This window comes from Aphelocoma coerulescens (genome assembly GCF_041296385.1).
Source record: "Aphelocoma coerulescens isolate FSJ_1873_10779 chromosome Z unlocalized genomic scaffold, UR_Acoe_1.0 ChrZ, whole genome shotgun sequence".
Taxonomy (NCBI): Eukaryota; Metazoa; Chordata; class Aves; order Passeriformes; family Corvidae; genus Aphelocoma; species Aphelocoma coerulescens.
The window spans coordinates 12184226-12200748 of NW_027184085.1; the positions used below are offsets into that span (position 1 = coordinate 12184226).

The following is a 16523-nucleotide window of genomic DNA, read 5'->3' on the forward strand; positions in this document are numbered from 1 at the left end:
AAGACTCATATCTGTCTGTTAAAATTTTTTATACATAATTTTGGTTTTTAATACTATACATGAAGTATGAAGTTTCTGTTTGCTCATAAGCAAATCTATTCCTACTTAAGAAACAAAAAGGATTTGCTGCACTTACTTTTTTTTTCTTAGGATTTATTTAAAATAAAATTAATGGAGCTGTTTTTAACTCGCACACATCAGTTCTGAGAAGCTTTTCAAACAGTTAAAGTTTGTTTCAGAGTTCAACAGTGCATGTTTTTCAGCCCATTCTCTAGCATGCACTTGCTTTAAAGAGTGAAGATAGATTTATGATTAATTAGAAAGAGCAGAGTGGAAGAAAACGTTGGTAGGTATTCCATACACAGAACTCTGTGTGATTGGTGTCTGTGAAGAGCTCATTAATTGTCAGTGTAGACTGTGTGAGGATGGATTAGTGGTCTTAATTCAGATCAGGACAAGTACGAGAAGAATTGCAGTGCGGCAAAATATTTGAAATTTTGCTATTAGATAGGTCACACATGATTAATTATAAATGAGGGGATTTTATGTTTGGTTTGGAAGATATTAGCATTATCAGTAGTGCATAATAGGAAAATAAACAACTTTTTCATATGAGCATTAAAATGAAAAAATAGACTTCATTTTTTTAACAGAGGAAGTCTATTTAGAAGGCTAAACATATTTCTATATTGATTTTTTTATTAGGTTTTATACCAAAGAAATTATTTATTGAAACTCTTAGTGGCTTGGTTAATTTGAATCTTGGAATAAACTGCTTTCCTGATGCATGGAAGAACTTAACACTTCCAGATGTAAGTTAACCCCTATATTCTCTTCAACTGGAGTATTGGTTTGTGTAGAAGATGCAGCATTGTCCTTATTATGGTAAAATGAAGATTATAATATTACAGGACAGAATCAGTTTTTCTTTAAAATTCTTCTGTTTCACTAGAGAAGGATTATGGAAGTCACTGTACCAGAAATTTTGTCAGGAGTGCATTTATTTACAATTTTCAAATTATATCAGTTCTTAAGACATCGTCCAAGGTTTTCAGATTTAGGAACACAAAAACTTAGAATTTAGTCTTTCCAGATCTTCCATTCTGAATCAATTTTTCTTTCAGATGTTGCTGGTAAGCCTATGGAGTGGAAATCTTGACTTGTTTCAGCCAGTTTTGATAACTATTTCTGACAGTAAACTGTGATTCACATTAAAATTTTAATTGGATTCCACATCATTTCACAGAATTATTCATATATTCTTCACACAGATGAACTGCATGAGTAAAACATTTTACAGTTAAAGTTTAAAGTTGTGTAGTTCCAGTGAGTTTAGTGAAAACTAGTCCCATCTGTCATCTTGACTATATAAAAACCTAATCTTAGTACAATAAATTAATTATACAAGGAAAGCTATCCATCAAATATTGTCTACTAATAGATCAAATGTGCATGTATCTCATGTTCTGTATTCTTTGAGAACTTTTAGTGCTTATAAATCCTATCTTTATTTTAATAATAGAATTTTCTTTCCTTAAAAGTACCATTTTTGAATTAGACTTTGAAATTTATTGTGGAAGCATGAACTTACTTACAAAAGGGAACTCACAAAGCATAAGCTAAGGTATATATTTATTTTGCACAAGGTATTCTGAGCTGAACTCACCATTTCATCACTGTGTGACTTAATAGAATCTCAAACAAATTTTCAATAAATAATAATCAGTGCTGTTCTGGCCAATGTTAGGACAGATGTTATCCACAATGTCACCAAATTGTCTCACTCTGTGCTGCCCCAGGCCCTTCTTCTTGTGAACACATTTCTTCCTCTCAGACTGCAGTCTGGAGCAACCCAGACGCTTCCCTTGACAGGGAGAGCTGGGTGTGGGGCAGGGCTGTGCAGACATGACACAGGGCAGTATTGACCTTGGCTGTTTTGGTTCCCCCTCTCAGACACAGCTTCTGCAATGCTCTGTCAGGAGATTTTGCATGTGTTCTCCTCTGCTGAATACATGCAACAACTTCATTGGTGCAAAGACATACACAGCAAGCTGCAAAGCAGCTTTTCTAGCATGGCTTTTTTCCAACTATAAATAATGCTGGAGCAGAGAAAAGCTGCTTGGTAGACACCTGTGAGAGTAACAGGGCCAGGGCACAGGACCAAGGATTTTGTGCTCATGCTGCTGAATTGTCAGTTCAGTTCTTGGTACTCTCACAAAACAGAGCATGGTTCAGGGGTTAGCATGTTCTAAGGAATGATGTCTCATAAGCAGTTTAGATTTAGATGCCTGTTTAGGGTATTTATTTAGAGAATACCAACTGCACATGACAGTCGACACACAGTGGCCCATGCCCTATTTCGTTTAGCTATACATGCCCTTTTTAGAAATATGAAATGGCACTGCAGAACCTTATTTATCCTATCCAGGAAAAAACCTAAGGATACGTAGCATATTGAAAGAGTGTGTTTATGCACATGTATTTGACAATATTTATTATTTTGGTTTTATAGTTCCAAAATTTGGCACGTGAATTCACAGTGAACTCAGAACTTACTGACTGGCGCAGATTCTTGCTGGCAGCAGCACAGCCTTGGCCAGTGCCTTCTGTGACACAACTCCTCAAAACACTGCATGGCTTCCAGTCTGTTGATGTCACCGGATCAGGCTTTGTTACAGAGGAGCACTATATGCAGGTTATAATCCTTTTATCTTTTCTAGCAAGTTTTTTTCTGGTGAATGATATGTTGTTTGGTTTATTCACTTTGAGAAACAGTCTGAATTTTAAATGCTTCGGGTTTGAGGGAGCTTTCTACTAAAAAGTGTTTTCAGGAAATTGATAGCCTAGTATGTATCTTGTCCACAGTTCCACAAATCAGGCTAATTAAACTTACTTTTTACTTGATTTTCCTACTTTTCCCATAAATTAATCTCAAGTGAAAATCCCTTCTGTTTTAAAGAAACCATTCCATGTGCACTTTGATGACTATTAACTTACTTGACACTGAATAAGATCATTTGCTCCAAGCAAAAATAAGGATTTCAGTTTCATCTCATCAGCTGCATTTTAAGTAAATATTTCCAGATTTTTTCCAATAATTAATTTTCTCAAGTTAAGATCATTCCTCATGCCTTGAATACATGGAAAATTATAAAATTCTTCAATAATTTCTCTGAAGACAACTTCTATTTGAATTGTCACATAGTTCTGCAAGATTTTTCAGGAAGGTAGTTTTGTAAAAGAGTATATTTACATTTACATAACAAATATAAATGAATACATTTTTGTTCTTTAAGCAAGATTCTGCTCATTTTCACTTACTTTTACTTTGCATTTTTAATCATACTTAGAATGACTGCTAGTTCTCTCTCGTAGGCCATAATAGCTGTAAGTATCATATATACGCACATATAATTGTCTGTAGATGCACATCTGTCATGGGTTAGCAAGCATAGTCCCGGAAGTGATGTTCTTGCAAAGGGGTGCTTACAGCTTCCTCTGTGACCTGACAGAACCTATCAGCTCGCCTGTTTGAATATGGACAAGTTTTTTAGCCATTTTAGTTCTGACCGCCTCTGTGATCCACACTTAAGAGTAGACAAACCCCAGGCAGAGCTCTCTCTCATTTCCAGTGCTGGGAGAGGTGGCTGAGGGCCCTGTGTGGGGGCCAGCGGGCCCGGCCCAGGCCCTGCTCGGGCCAGGCCAGGCCGGCCCACGGCCATCCTGGAGCTGATGGGCCCTCTTCCACCTGCTGAACCCCCCCCACAGCTCTGCTGTGGGCAGCTGGAGCAGCTCGGCTCCCCCTCTCCAGTTCGGCCAAGATTCAGCTGAAGCTGCACCACTGTCCGGCAGAGATCGTGTGACCAACAGCGATAAGCGACATTCCAGCTGCAAGGCCGAGGTGAGATCAACCCTTTTAGTGCTGTGAAGAGCTGAAAACCTGAAGGAAGAGAAAGAGGAGATGCTTAAAGCTGAAATTCTGTTGTAAAGCTATGATGTATCAGAATACCCGTTGTAATTTCATGAAGGCATGGGGGGTGGAGCGTTCAATTTGTACTTGTGAGCAAAAGCACCTGTGCTGAGATAGGCAGATGCTGACACAGCTGTAATTTCATGAGAAGTTTGAACAGGGAGAGATGGAAGCGATGAGGACTTTTGCTCCAAATGGGAAAGGAGAAGACCTCAGGTCCTAGAGATGCTCCCAGAGATAGTCCTGGAGATGAAGATGAGGAGGACCCTTTGCTCCCAGGGAAGGAGAAGGGCCTCTGTTCTTAGAGATGAAATGCTCCCAGAGATGGGTGAAGAGAACTTTTGTTTCTGAAGGGCTCAACCTTAAAATTGTACCCCAGTAATTCAAGAGTGGACCCTCGAAAACAGTTGTGGGAAAAGCTGCAAGTCGGGGGAAGGGACTCACATGTGAGCAGAGAACCAGCCTGGGCGGCTGTCTTGTTGTGACAATGTTTTCATAGTGCAGGCAAGAGAGACTCCTCTTCCTAAATGGACTGAACAAGGTTATTATGGAAGTGATAAACAGACTGAACATCTCAAGGGTTGTCTTTTTACATTGTCAGTGGGAGAAGGGAGGAAGGTGGGGGGAGGAGAAGAGTTCTGAAGGTGTGGTATGATTTTTTTTTTCTTTTTCCCTCTTTTAGGCCTATTAATAAATTTATTTTTTATTCTTTCAAGTTTGGTGCCTGCTTTGCATTTCTCCTAATTCTTATCTCACAGAAGGTAAATAGTAATGAGTATTTTGGACAAAACCACTGCATTAAATTGGTGTTTCTGCCTGGTTACAAACTGAACCCGCTACAACATATCTATGTGTGTGTTCTGCACAGTCTTGCCAGTTTCTAGATTTGTTTGGTGATACTAAATATAATTTTCAAACTGTTTTGAATAAATTTCATAGACCCTCTATTGTAATTTTTTTTCCAATCACCTAGTGTTGGTTTCTAAAAAAAATAATAAAGGCTGTGTTCATCTTGAGGCCTGTCATTTTCAGAACTTCTTTGGTTCATCTAAAACTCTAGCTGCACCTGCCAATCCCTGCCCACCACAGACTTTCCAAGAAACAACTCTGCAAAGCCAGAAAACCCACAAAAAGTGCAGATCTTTGTGCATTTATTTTTCTATTGCTTTAAGTTTTACTGAAGTGTGAGAGTTTGCAAATAAGCTAACCATTACAAGACATACAGACCAGAAATATTCTTTCTAGCACAGGATCCTGTTTCAACTATAATAATAACCAAGCAATTAATTTCATTGTTTCAGTATTACAAGGTAGTAAACATGCAGTAAACAACTAATTTGTTTGTAGATCTATACTCCCTGTTGGTTCTTCCAAACTTCCATGGGAGTGCTAATTCTGAATCAACAGTCTCACTTGCTTTAAGACTGAGAAGAACTTTAAAAGTTCATCAACACACATATGAACACATCTGAAGCTCCTTTTTCAGAATAGAACTGTACAGGTAGGCACATAAAATATGTGCTCTAGAGAACGTTCTGGCAATGTCCAGAGACTGTCCAGAGTGACTCAGTTCAACCATCTGCATTGATCTGAAGAGTTTGGTCTGCAGCTGATTCATATTGCCTGTGTATCTGCTGTATGTGATGGCCTGCAGTTTGTGTTACTGATAGTATTGTGGTTTGGAACTTTTGCATACGCAGTTATGAGAAGAACAGGAACAGAAATTGTCACACTTAAGTTTAGCCCTCTAATTTCAAATTACTGGATTGATTAGGAAATCTGAATTGGTTTTATTGCAATCTTTGTTGTATTCTTTTTGAGCAATTTATGGCAATTGTTTTGAGGTCCTACTGCCATTACAAGAAACAATGACAAGGAATGTTCACTGAGAATAGCAGGAATAACCTTCCACTGGGAATTTGAGTTGCTTCAGCTGTCCTCTCTCTCTGCACCTATACTTGCATAGAAACTCCATATCATATTCAGCTTCTTTGGCAGCATAGACTTACAACTACGTAGTCAATTTTCACTTTTTTCAAAACCATATATTCACTTGTATCCTACTTGATTTTCAGTAATTTCTCAAGTATCCATTATGATGTATAAACAGCAGCTTAATTATTCTCATGTCATTGTATATTAATAACAAATTCAATTTGATTAAGTCCAGAAATTAGGCTTTCTGTTGAACAGTGAGAGTATAAAGACCACCTTGTTTCAATGTGTGAAAATAAACAAACTTTTTTTTATTTATTTTTTTTTTTAAATCAGGCTGGCTTATGGTTTAATGGAAATGAAGATCTAAGCATAACAGAAAGTTGCAAGGAACCTGTGCCTTTAGATAGGCTGAAATACCTCAAAAAGGTAACTGAAAACATAGGTATTTTGAAAAGATAACTATTCAAACATGAGAGGTCTCATTTCAGAGGTTTTTGGGTCCTTGTTTTTCAGTAAGTGCTGCAATTTTGATTTTTTTTTTCAGGTCAAGTGGTGCTTCAGGATAATGTAGGAAGGAATCCAAGAATCATCCTTGAGTATTCTAAATCATAGTCTGCTCAGAAAGACTTAATTATTCCTCTTTTTCTTTGAATGACATTAATTTTGCTGCAAAACAACCAGCTTTGTTAAGAATGAGAGGCAAATGATCACTGCATCTGAGCTCATAGAATTTTCCATGAAAGAGGGGGCTAATAATAATCTGAATACAAAAAATGCTTTCAACATATTTGTCATGATACAAGGCTTTATTGATTTCTCCCTTTTCTGTGAAATTCAATTTGTTTCCTTGAATTACTTAACACATATTTATGATTTATCACAGCCTTGATTTGTAGAGCCTCAACATGTTTTTAAGTATAGTTGGCTCTTATTAGCAGTAATTACTGTATTTCATCCTATCCCCTACAGTCCTTGATTTGCATTGTGTTTAATTCCACTTATAGAAATTAATTTGTGTATTTTTGCCCTTTATAGCTTTTCTTCAGTTTATTTGCGGATACCAGAAAAGACCCTGCTCTGCTGAACTATACTGAGATGCTGCTTTATTTTGCCTCCCACTCTGATCCAGTTGAAGGTGTATACAGAGCATTTAGCATTGCTACTGGAACATATATTCACAGAAAAAAAGAAGCTTCCCTTCCATGTGCGGTAAAATATTACAGAAAAATACTAGAGAATAGTAGTAGTGCTGTCAAATTATAAATTAACTAAGTTTCTCTATATTTGCTTATCATGAGTATCTGTAGTCCTTACAAGTAGTCTCACTGAATTCATGGGAACATTGCATTGGTAATAATACTCAGAAGGACTCTTTCAAAAGTCTGGAAATTTGCTTGCCAGATAATAATGAAAGTTTAAGATACTTACTGGTGACTACTTCTTGTACTTATAAATGGAAGTAATTCTTCTGCTTAATCTTAGGCCAGCTGTCAATCCCTGTAGTGTGACTTACAGTAATACTATCTCAAGATACAAAACCTGATATTATTGGTGGTCTTACTTTATTTTCCACTGTGTTACCCACTAATTGGGGTACTCAGACACATCTTTGTTGTGTTATTTCCAAGTATTTAGGTTTATCCATAAACCAGAAGGATTAATAATAGTTTTATACAAAATAATTTTTAAATTATTTTTTCAACCATGATGAATGTATTGTCACATCAAATGAAACTTGTCTTTTGAACATTATGAGTATTTCTGGAGTCTGTTGTTATTGTTAAAGTCTTAAAACTGCAATTAGTCCAATGCATGCATCAATTACTTAGTATTGAAGTAAAAGTCACTTTTTGAGACTTAAATTATTTACCTGTACACACCTTGTAAAGAGGTTGCTGCTTCAGATTATAAAAGGATTCATTGCCCTGTCGCAACCACAGAGACTCTAGCACTTGCCCAGAACTTAAAGTACGGTTCAGATCTCTAGAAACAGTACAGAAAAGGCATTATTTTACTACGCAGGATAATCATATACATCTGCAAAATAGCATTTTATTATTTCAAATGATAGAAGTTATTATACTTCCCTGTGTTTTATTTGGCATAACAGAGTTTTTCTACACTGAAGAGACTGAATAAGACAAATTCCTTTCCACATTTTCTAGGAGAGCACAGAATGTTCCCAATTAGATATTGTGGACCAGTCCCTAATTTCCCAGAAAGTTCTAACTTTCATCTCACTGGATATAAAGCTACACTTGTTCTCCTTTTTTCCATTTTCTGCTTGGTTTAATCTGTTTCGTTGGAAGTTTTGTAATATATAAGTAATAGCACTGTCATTATCATCTGTGTGTCAACAGCTTCTTAAGGCTGTGAGTCTCGAATGATGGGGAGCATTTGCCTTCAGCCAGAATTAACTGCATCTCTGAGAAGAAAGAAAGAATGCTTATCTAACCTGAGCATTTGCTCATGCCTTCTTTCTCACTGGAGGCGTTGGCTCTGTGAATCTGTGCTATGTCTGATACATGTCTCACAGTGTATTAGACAGATAGATTGTGTGCCTAATTCAGCTTGGAGAGTCCCTCAGAAACTGAGGAATATCCAAGAATTAGATGTTAAATTGATCTTGCTTGTGTGGATTCTCTTTGACTTTATAATTGTCTAAGCTGTTGCTCAGAATGACAGGACTGATAGAACATAATTTTAATATTTTCTTTTTTCTTCTGCCTTGTGTTCCATGCCTATGCGCCTAAACAATAATGTTGAATACAGACAAAAGACAAGAAAAGAAATCCCATTCCACTGAAGTGAATTAATTTCTCTATAGGCTTTAGTAGAGCCAGCATTTCACTAAGGGGGCAAAAACTAAACTGTGCATTGATATCATGTCATGTTTGAGCCAAGCTCCATCAAATACACAGAGTCCCGAAGACATCCAAAGTGGTTTTCAGGATCAAATTAAGAACCCAAACTGTTGTTTCTCTGTGGCTGTTTACATGTGATCTAAAAATTCTCACTCCAGGTACTGGAAATTTAGTAAATGTTATCAGTGGAACATTCATCTGTGAAATATAAAGAGCTATCCAGCTCATCTCTAGGAAGTTTTACGTCCTAGGTAGCTGGCTCATATGTAGGCACTTAACAGAACTGCACCTAATTTGTCTCTTTTTTTTTGTCCTGTGCTTATAATTGTAACCACTTCTCATTGGTATCTGTATATCTGAAGCCTTCATGTTGTTAAGAGAAGATCAGACACACATTCTTGAGACTTCTTTTATTCCCTTCGTTCTAAGTCTAAACAATGTTGTTATCGCTTGTGTAGGTCTCACAGTTCAGTGTAAACAATGCTGTGAGAGACAGAACAACTTCAGTGCTGACTACTGTGTATTAAAAAAGACTGTATGAATGACTCTGGTCCTCCTGTGCTCAAAATAAAATACATTAAGGCCCAAGGCACATAGCACAGGTGTGACTGAACCTCAGCAGTCTCTCCCTCCTAATGAGGAAAGAAATGGTTTGTTCAATTAAATGCAATTTCCTGTTGTTATTGGCTAGTCTACACGGTGGCATAACCTAGTCAAAGCATTGCTCACCTTTGTGAGGTCCTTTCTCATCTTTGTGCTCACAAATCTCTACAGCAGGTTTTTTGTTTAGTTTTTGGTTTTTTTCTCTTTGAGCTCTAATATCACCACAAAATTACCTAATTGCTTGCTTAAAGTAAACTTAATTTTTCTGCATAAACTAGAAAATATATGTTTCTCTGGAGAGATGGTTAACTGTTGGCCAAAGTTCTTGCAGTGACTCTTTAATTTGGACTAGAAAATTCATACTGTTTTTTTCATGGGAACATCCAGAATTACCCAGTTTGCTCCTTAAATAAACACAAAGTTTTTGGTATTGTAGTTTTAACTATTAAATATTTTTATGTTTTGTTGCTCTGAGAAATACTAGTTTTTCTGTGCAATGTTGGCCACATTTCCTGGAAAAAGCTGTGTATTCAATTTCTGGTAATGCCAACATTATGGATATTTCTGGACTCTCAGGATCTATTCCTCTATGCTACAGTGTAGTAGATAATTTTGTGTGAGTTGATGATTTTTGTTTTGTAAGAACTGAAGTCTGGAAGTGTAATCCACTGGTTCTCATGAGTGTTTAACTAAACAGATCATCTACTGACAGACTGTTTATTCCCAAGCATGATACCTGTGCTTTATTTTTTAGGATTCTTCAAGCCCCAACATACTGTCAAATGACAAGACTTCAACAGAAGATGAAAAAGAAGTCTTGAATTACACAGGTGAAGAAATTATTTCAGTGACATCTCTACTCAAAATGTTTCATACTGGAGGAAGTAAAGATGAAAATAAACATAGATTTAGCCCTCTGGAGAAGGCAGACAGCTATGATAAGGTAGGAAGAGTGATTCAAGAAAGGTTTTGTAGCTTGCATCATATGTTAAAAAAATATTTTGTAATATTTGCTTTTCCACAATTCTTTTAAACAATAAATTGACCATGTATTATTTTTACTTAAAGCATTTCATCAAGATGTACCAAGAATTAGGTGCTGAAGATCTGACACCCATTGCAGTTGAACTCCTTTTGAAGCACCCTTTCATGGAAGACTTGATCAACACATGCCAAGAATACAAACTTCCTGTAAGTATTGCTTTCTGGGACCAAGGACTTTGTAAGCACACATGCTTAAATTTGCGTTATCCCAGAAATGTACATGTAATTAATACAGGTACTGCCAATTTGCCATATAGATCAGCTATACAGCCCAGCAGCTGTAGGGTAGATCAGATGTTTTGTGTCCCATGAAAATTCCATCCATCAAAGACTGTGCTTCATTCTGACCTGTTCTTTGTACAAGTCTTGCTGGCCTGGAGCTGCCTACAGGTTTTCCACTTGCTTTGTCCAATGAGGATTTGCCTTTCTTCCCATCCATAGAAAGGAGTCTGGTTGAATTATCCTCTCAACAGGATTGTATTGCAGGACACTGTAGGATATGTGGTAGATCCTGTTCCATCCTAGACCAACCAGGCAGCAGAAAAGGGCATGCAGAGGTAGTACAGGTCCAAGTATTCTTCCCTGACATTCTCTAGAGGTTCCCTGCTGCCGGCACTTATCTTTAAACATGCTTTAAAACAGTTGCACAAAAGGCAAATTTGGGTCAGAGAATCACCCTATTTAAGATAACAAGCTCTGGCAAAAGTAGTCAATATACATGGTGTAAGAAACTAGCATGAGAAGATGAGAGGATTCTTGCATGTGCATGTCCCACATCAAGTATAAAGTCTTCACAGATTTTAGATGATCACCACCATAGTGTCCTGCAAAATGTAAATCTGAGTAAGATACATGATACTTCAGGAGGAACTTGCTATTTCTTAATTATATTCCTCACTTGTAGGATGTGAATTGCCCAGCATTTACTACATCACTCATAAGCGTTGTTAGTAAAAGACAAAAGAATAAAAGAATGTATTTAGTCAGTAAAAGTGAGGGTTAAAAATCCATTTGCTACAGTAGAAAGTTATAGAAAATATAAACAAAGAAAATACAATTGAAGATTATAAATGGGTATCCATCCTGCCTATGTTGATGTCTCAGCCAATTTGGGAAGACAGACGCCATGTAATGTTAGGTCATCCCTCTCTTCCCTTCTGCATTCTTTCTTCCTGACTCCTTTTATTTAATTGAATACTGAATTTTCTGATTTGATTTTTTTTCCAACCTCACTGAACTTCTTGTAGACCAAAGCGTTTTTTAAACCAGCTCTCTAGATGTGTTCCACATCAAGAACTGTTGTTTACACAAACCCTCACTGACTTCGTAACATTTAACGTGATGCAACCTCTTCATGAAGAACAAACATGATGAAACCTAAATTAAAGCTTGATTAGGATGTAAACTGAGTAAAGCCATATCTACATGCTTGGCAATTTGCAGGGACTCTGTTAAACTTTTTCACACTGGCCAATAGCTGAAAATCAAACTCACAGTGTCTATTCTTTAGTAAAATTTCTAATCTTCCCTTACCATTTCTAGGAGGAACTTTGTTACATAGCTTAAAGAGTAGATTGTAGTACATGTTTAAATTTGATTACTACCATCAATCACCTATGTTATTTCTGGCTGGTAGGAGATATTCAGGGCACTACAGTTATAAAAATTGTCAGCCTATGAGAAAAGCTGTAGGATAGTGTATATGAATCTTGGCAGTAACTGAGGGTTTCAGTGCACGAGTTTCTAGCCCAAAGGAGTTTCCCCATCTTGTTTATATATTGGTATCATTCCACTTAAATTAGACATCTTTCCACTTATTTGGCAGGTTCCATTGATGCCTGTATCTCCTGACTCAACAGTTAGATGACACAGAGCTTCAGTTCTCATTTGTAATACTTAACATTTCCTCTTGAAAAGGCTTATACTGATTGTATCTCAAATACACTACTCTATGGTTTCTGTATTTAACCCAGAATATTTCATTCCTTGACAGTACTGTTAAATACAGACTTCTGTTTTATGCATGAAATCAACACTCAGGTTTATAAAAACAGTGTTATGTTCCCCAGCAAACAGGCATAGAAACCAAGGGGCCATTCTTTTGAGTAGGTTACAATTCTGGTCTGAAACATACAGACTCCAGGATGATTTTTCCTGTATCAATTCCATATTTGGGGAACAGGTGAACTTTTTTCTTTCCAAGACAGTATTTTTAGCATCAATTATTTTTGCAGAAATTCTCCTCAGAGATGTCTATAAAAATGAAAGTCAACCAAAGTGCTGTTATTTTGAGATCTTTTACAAGATAAATATAGCAAGTTAGGGTGTGGTTTCTAAAAGTTAAAATGTTTCTACTAATGCAGTCATAAACAGCAGAAAGTAAAATGTTTTGCTGAAAACTATAAAGGGAATATCTAGCTTACAAATTTTTAAATTTGAGTTAGGATACCTGATTCTTTTGAATCTTGATGACCTGTTCAATTTCAACCATTATTATCTGTCATGTCTCAAAAAATATTTTTTCCATGTGAGATATATTGTCTTTTGCAGGGATTTTGTTTTCTCTGCCAGGGGGCTGGCAACGTAATACATGATGATGATCCTTCTGTCAGCCTTAGTAAAATTTCTAGAAATAAATAAGCCCAGGAATTCTATTACTTTTTCATCTTGTCTTTTCTGTTCTGATTACAAAGTTTTCTGGTCCTATCTAGAACTTTCAAGTGTTTACCATTATCAACACATTTTTTTCACTTATCAGATGAAATTTATTCCTTGAGAATAGGCAGCTGACACATAAACATATGTGTATTTTTATGAAGGCACTTCATTACATGCTCAATTAAATTTTCTTTAAATAAATTTAATAAAAAATGAGAGAAGATTTTTATTAGATCAGCTGATTCAGATGGGAAAAGCAAGCAATCTGCTTTTTCTGCTGTGTGTGTTTGTCTATTTTGTTTGGTCAATTAAGGGGTTGTCTACAGGGCTCGTTATTTACTGTCACAGATATGGTAGTACAGAAACAAGCATATATTTTGGTAATTCTACATTTTGATAGTGATAAATTTAAAGGAAAATTTTGGGATATATTCTACTTCTATAATTCTTAATGCAGTATTTTTTAATTTGGGTGGACTACATTCTTATAATTACTGAAGATAAGGTAGTTTGATAATTCAGTTTGTTTATATCAAAAATATTATGCATTGGATAAATTGTTTTACATTTCTTATTCTGCTTTCAAATCCTGAATAGCCCTTTTTAAAAAGCTCTGGTTTTGAAGAAAGGGATATCACATTACATTTCTATGTTTTTCCTATTTTGAAAACATTTAGCACAGGCCCTTGCATTATGCTTGTTCTTTCTAAATTAATTGTCATAGTCATATGGCTATTGCTGTTACTGTTGCTCATTTTGTTAATCATTTCAGTAACATAATTCAGATATTCTTTCAGAGAGCAGTTCCACTGAAGCAAGATTTCTCTTAATGTATAGTTAACATGTCTTTATCAAATAACACTTATTAGTATGTTGAAGAATTATTTACAAAACCTGTTTATACCCACAGCAGCCATTTAATATTACACAATTCAATGAACATTCAGAACTCCATGTATCATTTCACAAAGTGAAAGTGCTTCTTGTCATAGGGAGAGTTCATGCAGATTATACTAAATGCAAATTATGAACTGGACCATGTATCAATACTTTGACATAAAAAGAGGACTGCTGAATCACTGTCTAGTCATAAGCTGTAATTGTAATACTTGTGAAACCCAAGAAGCTTTTTTCATGTGGTGTTTTAAATGTCCCAGTGTGGAAGAAAAGGAAAATCTAACTCAGTGTTTAAATACCTCATTAAAAAAAGAGACCTATGTTATGCTTCTCTAGAGCATGTATCCCATCCCTAAATAGTCTTATAAAATTTAATGTACAGAAAAGATGTTGTTTCTTAAAGAAATATAAATAATATGTGTTCATGTTAAAAAAAAGTAAGTTTCCTTCATTAAAGACAGACGTAATAAATCTGTTTATAGTAAATAGTAAAATCATATAAAATCTCTCTATCTCCTGGTTTTTGACAGTATTTAGTATAACATTTGATAACATTTATTTTTGTCAAACCAGGATTGAAACTACTTTTTCTGACTCAATTTGCTGAAAAAGGCCTTCTTATAGTGAAGTATTTCCTAGAGCCAAAGATAAATATTAGTGAAACCTTCTAAAACTAGGGACTGGTAAAATTTTCTTTTAGCATAGTTCTGTATTCACTGAAATGCTTCTTATATTTTGCAAGTTTGTAAGGCATCATTACATTCAGGCAGCTCCTGCTTTTGAAAAAAGGCTGTATCTTCAAAATATGCACAAGATATATATATATATAGGACGATATGTATATAAAACTACTATATATATATATATATATATATAAAGTCTGACTGTTATTTATTCTCCTAAAGGGAAAAAAAATCATATTCTGACAATATCAGAAAATGCTAGAAAGTTAAATATTTATCTTTATAGTGAACACTCAGCATGTAATTTTTTTAAACCAGAAATTCCTTGTTCATCCTACTTACACATCCTACAATGGATAGTATTGCTGAAATGGGAAAAGAGGAAGATTCTGCTAATACAAAATTATTGAAAATTAACAATTCAGATAAAATGTTACAAAGAACTAAGCAGAAAATTAATCTGCTGAGGGTATATATTATTCCAAGTGTTAGTTACTTATTTTCTTTTATATCTATTTCCTGGAATTGTTAAAGTTCAGTCTGAAATATGACATATTTTTAAAAAAACTCTAATTGAAGAATTTGTCTTTGTATGTTCTGAATAACATTTACTGGTTTAAACAACAGTCTTCATACCTCTCTTTACCAATAATTTTAAGCTGATGTTTAAGATCTCTGTTTAAGAGTTGCATTTTAACACAGTGTCTTTTTATAAAACCACCAAAAGCAATGAATTCCTGTGGATAACATGAAAACATCATCTCAGTGATATCATAGCACCTCAGCTGAATGAGTTCTAGTGCCCTGCTGGAAAACATTGTCTGTAATGTGGGGAATGTGTAATTTACCTCCACCAAAGCTAGTTTTTCACCATAATCTAGTCACTGGAAAGCTCACCCCATGGATAGACAGGTGTTACTACCACAAGTTTTTAAGGTGTCATTACTGCAGTTTTCAGGCTGCAACATGAAATGATCTTTTAAAATTTCTTTTTTTCCTGTTCATAGGATATTACAGTCTTTCTCCAAAGATCCAAAGAAGCACAATCAACTGATGGGGAAAAAAACACATATGAAGACATCAATGTATGAAATACTGTTGTTCATGAACATTAAGAAATCTTTTTTCTCAAAGTCTGTAAGAAATGTCTTACAAGTCCAGTCCTCTCTTCCATGAGAAAAGGTTTTTTGTTTATTGTTGCAAGAGCAAAATCCCATTACAACTACACATTTTCTGTTACTTAAAAAAAAAAAAAACCAACAAAACCACCAACAGGAAAAATTATGGTTTGCTCATCTTAAACAGTCTGATGATATTTTTAAATAAAATTAAACCAGTTTCTGAACTTTATTAGAGATGGTAGTGTGTTCATTAAGATTTGGTTTAAGAAAAGAATATGTCCAATTCTTCCAAGTGCACTAAGATATCTATTCAGCTTTTGTTATATAATTAATTAATTTTTTAATTGAAAACATGTTGCAATTTGTAGCTAATAAAATAAATGAAAACAGTGTTTTCTCCAAGATCAGGATAAACGGGGCATCATGTACATGAAAACGGATTGTTTGTTGACAGTGGAGATGATTAATCTTTGCCATTCAACCTTTCTATTTCTACCCTTGCATTACATCTCAGCTCTACCACCTGCTAAAAACCTGCAGGCTGTCTCTCCCCTGGAGGTGTGGGTGTCAGGGGTGCTGCTCCCTGGCCATGTCCCCTCCCAGCATGTGGCCCCGAGCAGGCCCTGATGTGAAGCAGCAGGGTAGGCAAGCAAGCACTGCAGTGTTTGTGGCTCCACTGCTGAATCTGAACATCACATCATTGGCTGAAATTCACAGCGGGGTTCCACACAAACCTTCTCAGTTA

The 16523-nt window shown here is 35.6% G+C and overlaps 1 protein-coding gene across 1 annotated transcript in view; it reads left to right on the forward strand.

Annotated features, from left to right (window-relative positions):
• The window catches only part of SPEF2 (sperm flagellar 2), a 78176-nt gene extending 62191 nt beyond the window's left edge, over positions 1–15985 (forward strand). Inside the window, exons 28-34 of the mRNA XM_069002123.1 lie at positions 706–812; positions 2513–2695; positions 6242–6334; positions 6944–7117; positions 10130–10318; positions 10444–10566; positions 15665–15985. Coding sequence (XP_068858224.1) covers positions 706–812; positions 2513–2695; positions 6242–6334; positions 6944–7117; positions 10130–10318; positions 10444–10566; positions 15665–15748 — 953 coding nt within the window. The 3' untranslated portion in view covers positions 15749–15985. The remainder of the gene's footprint in view (positions 1–705; positions 813–2512; positions 2696–6241; positions 6335–6943; positions 7118–10129; positions 10319–10443; positions 10567–15664) is intronic.
• The last annotated feature ends 538 nt before the right edge of the window (positions 15986–16523 follow it).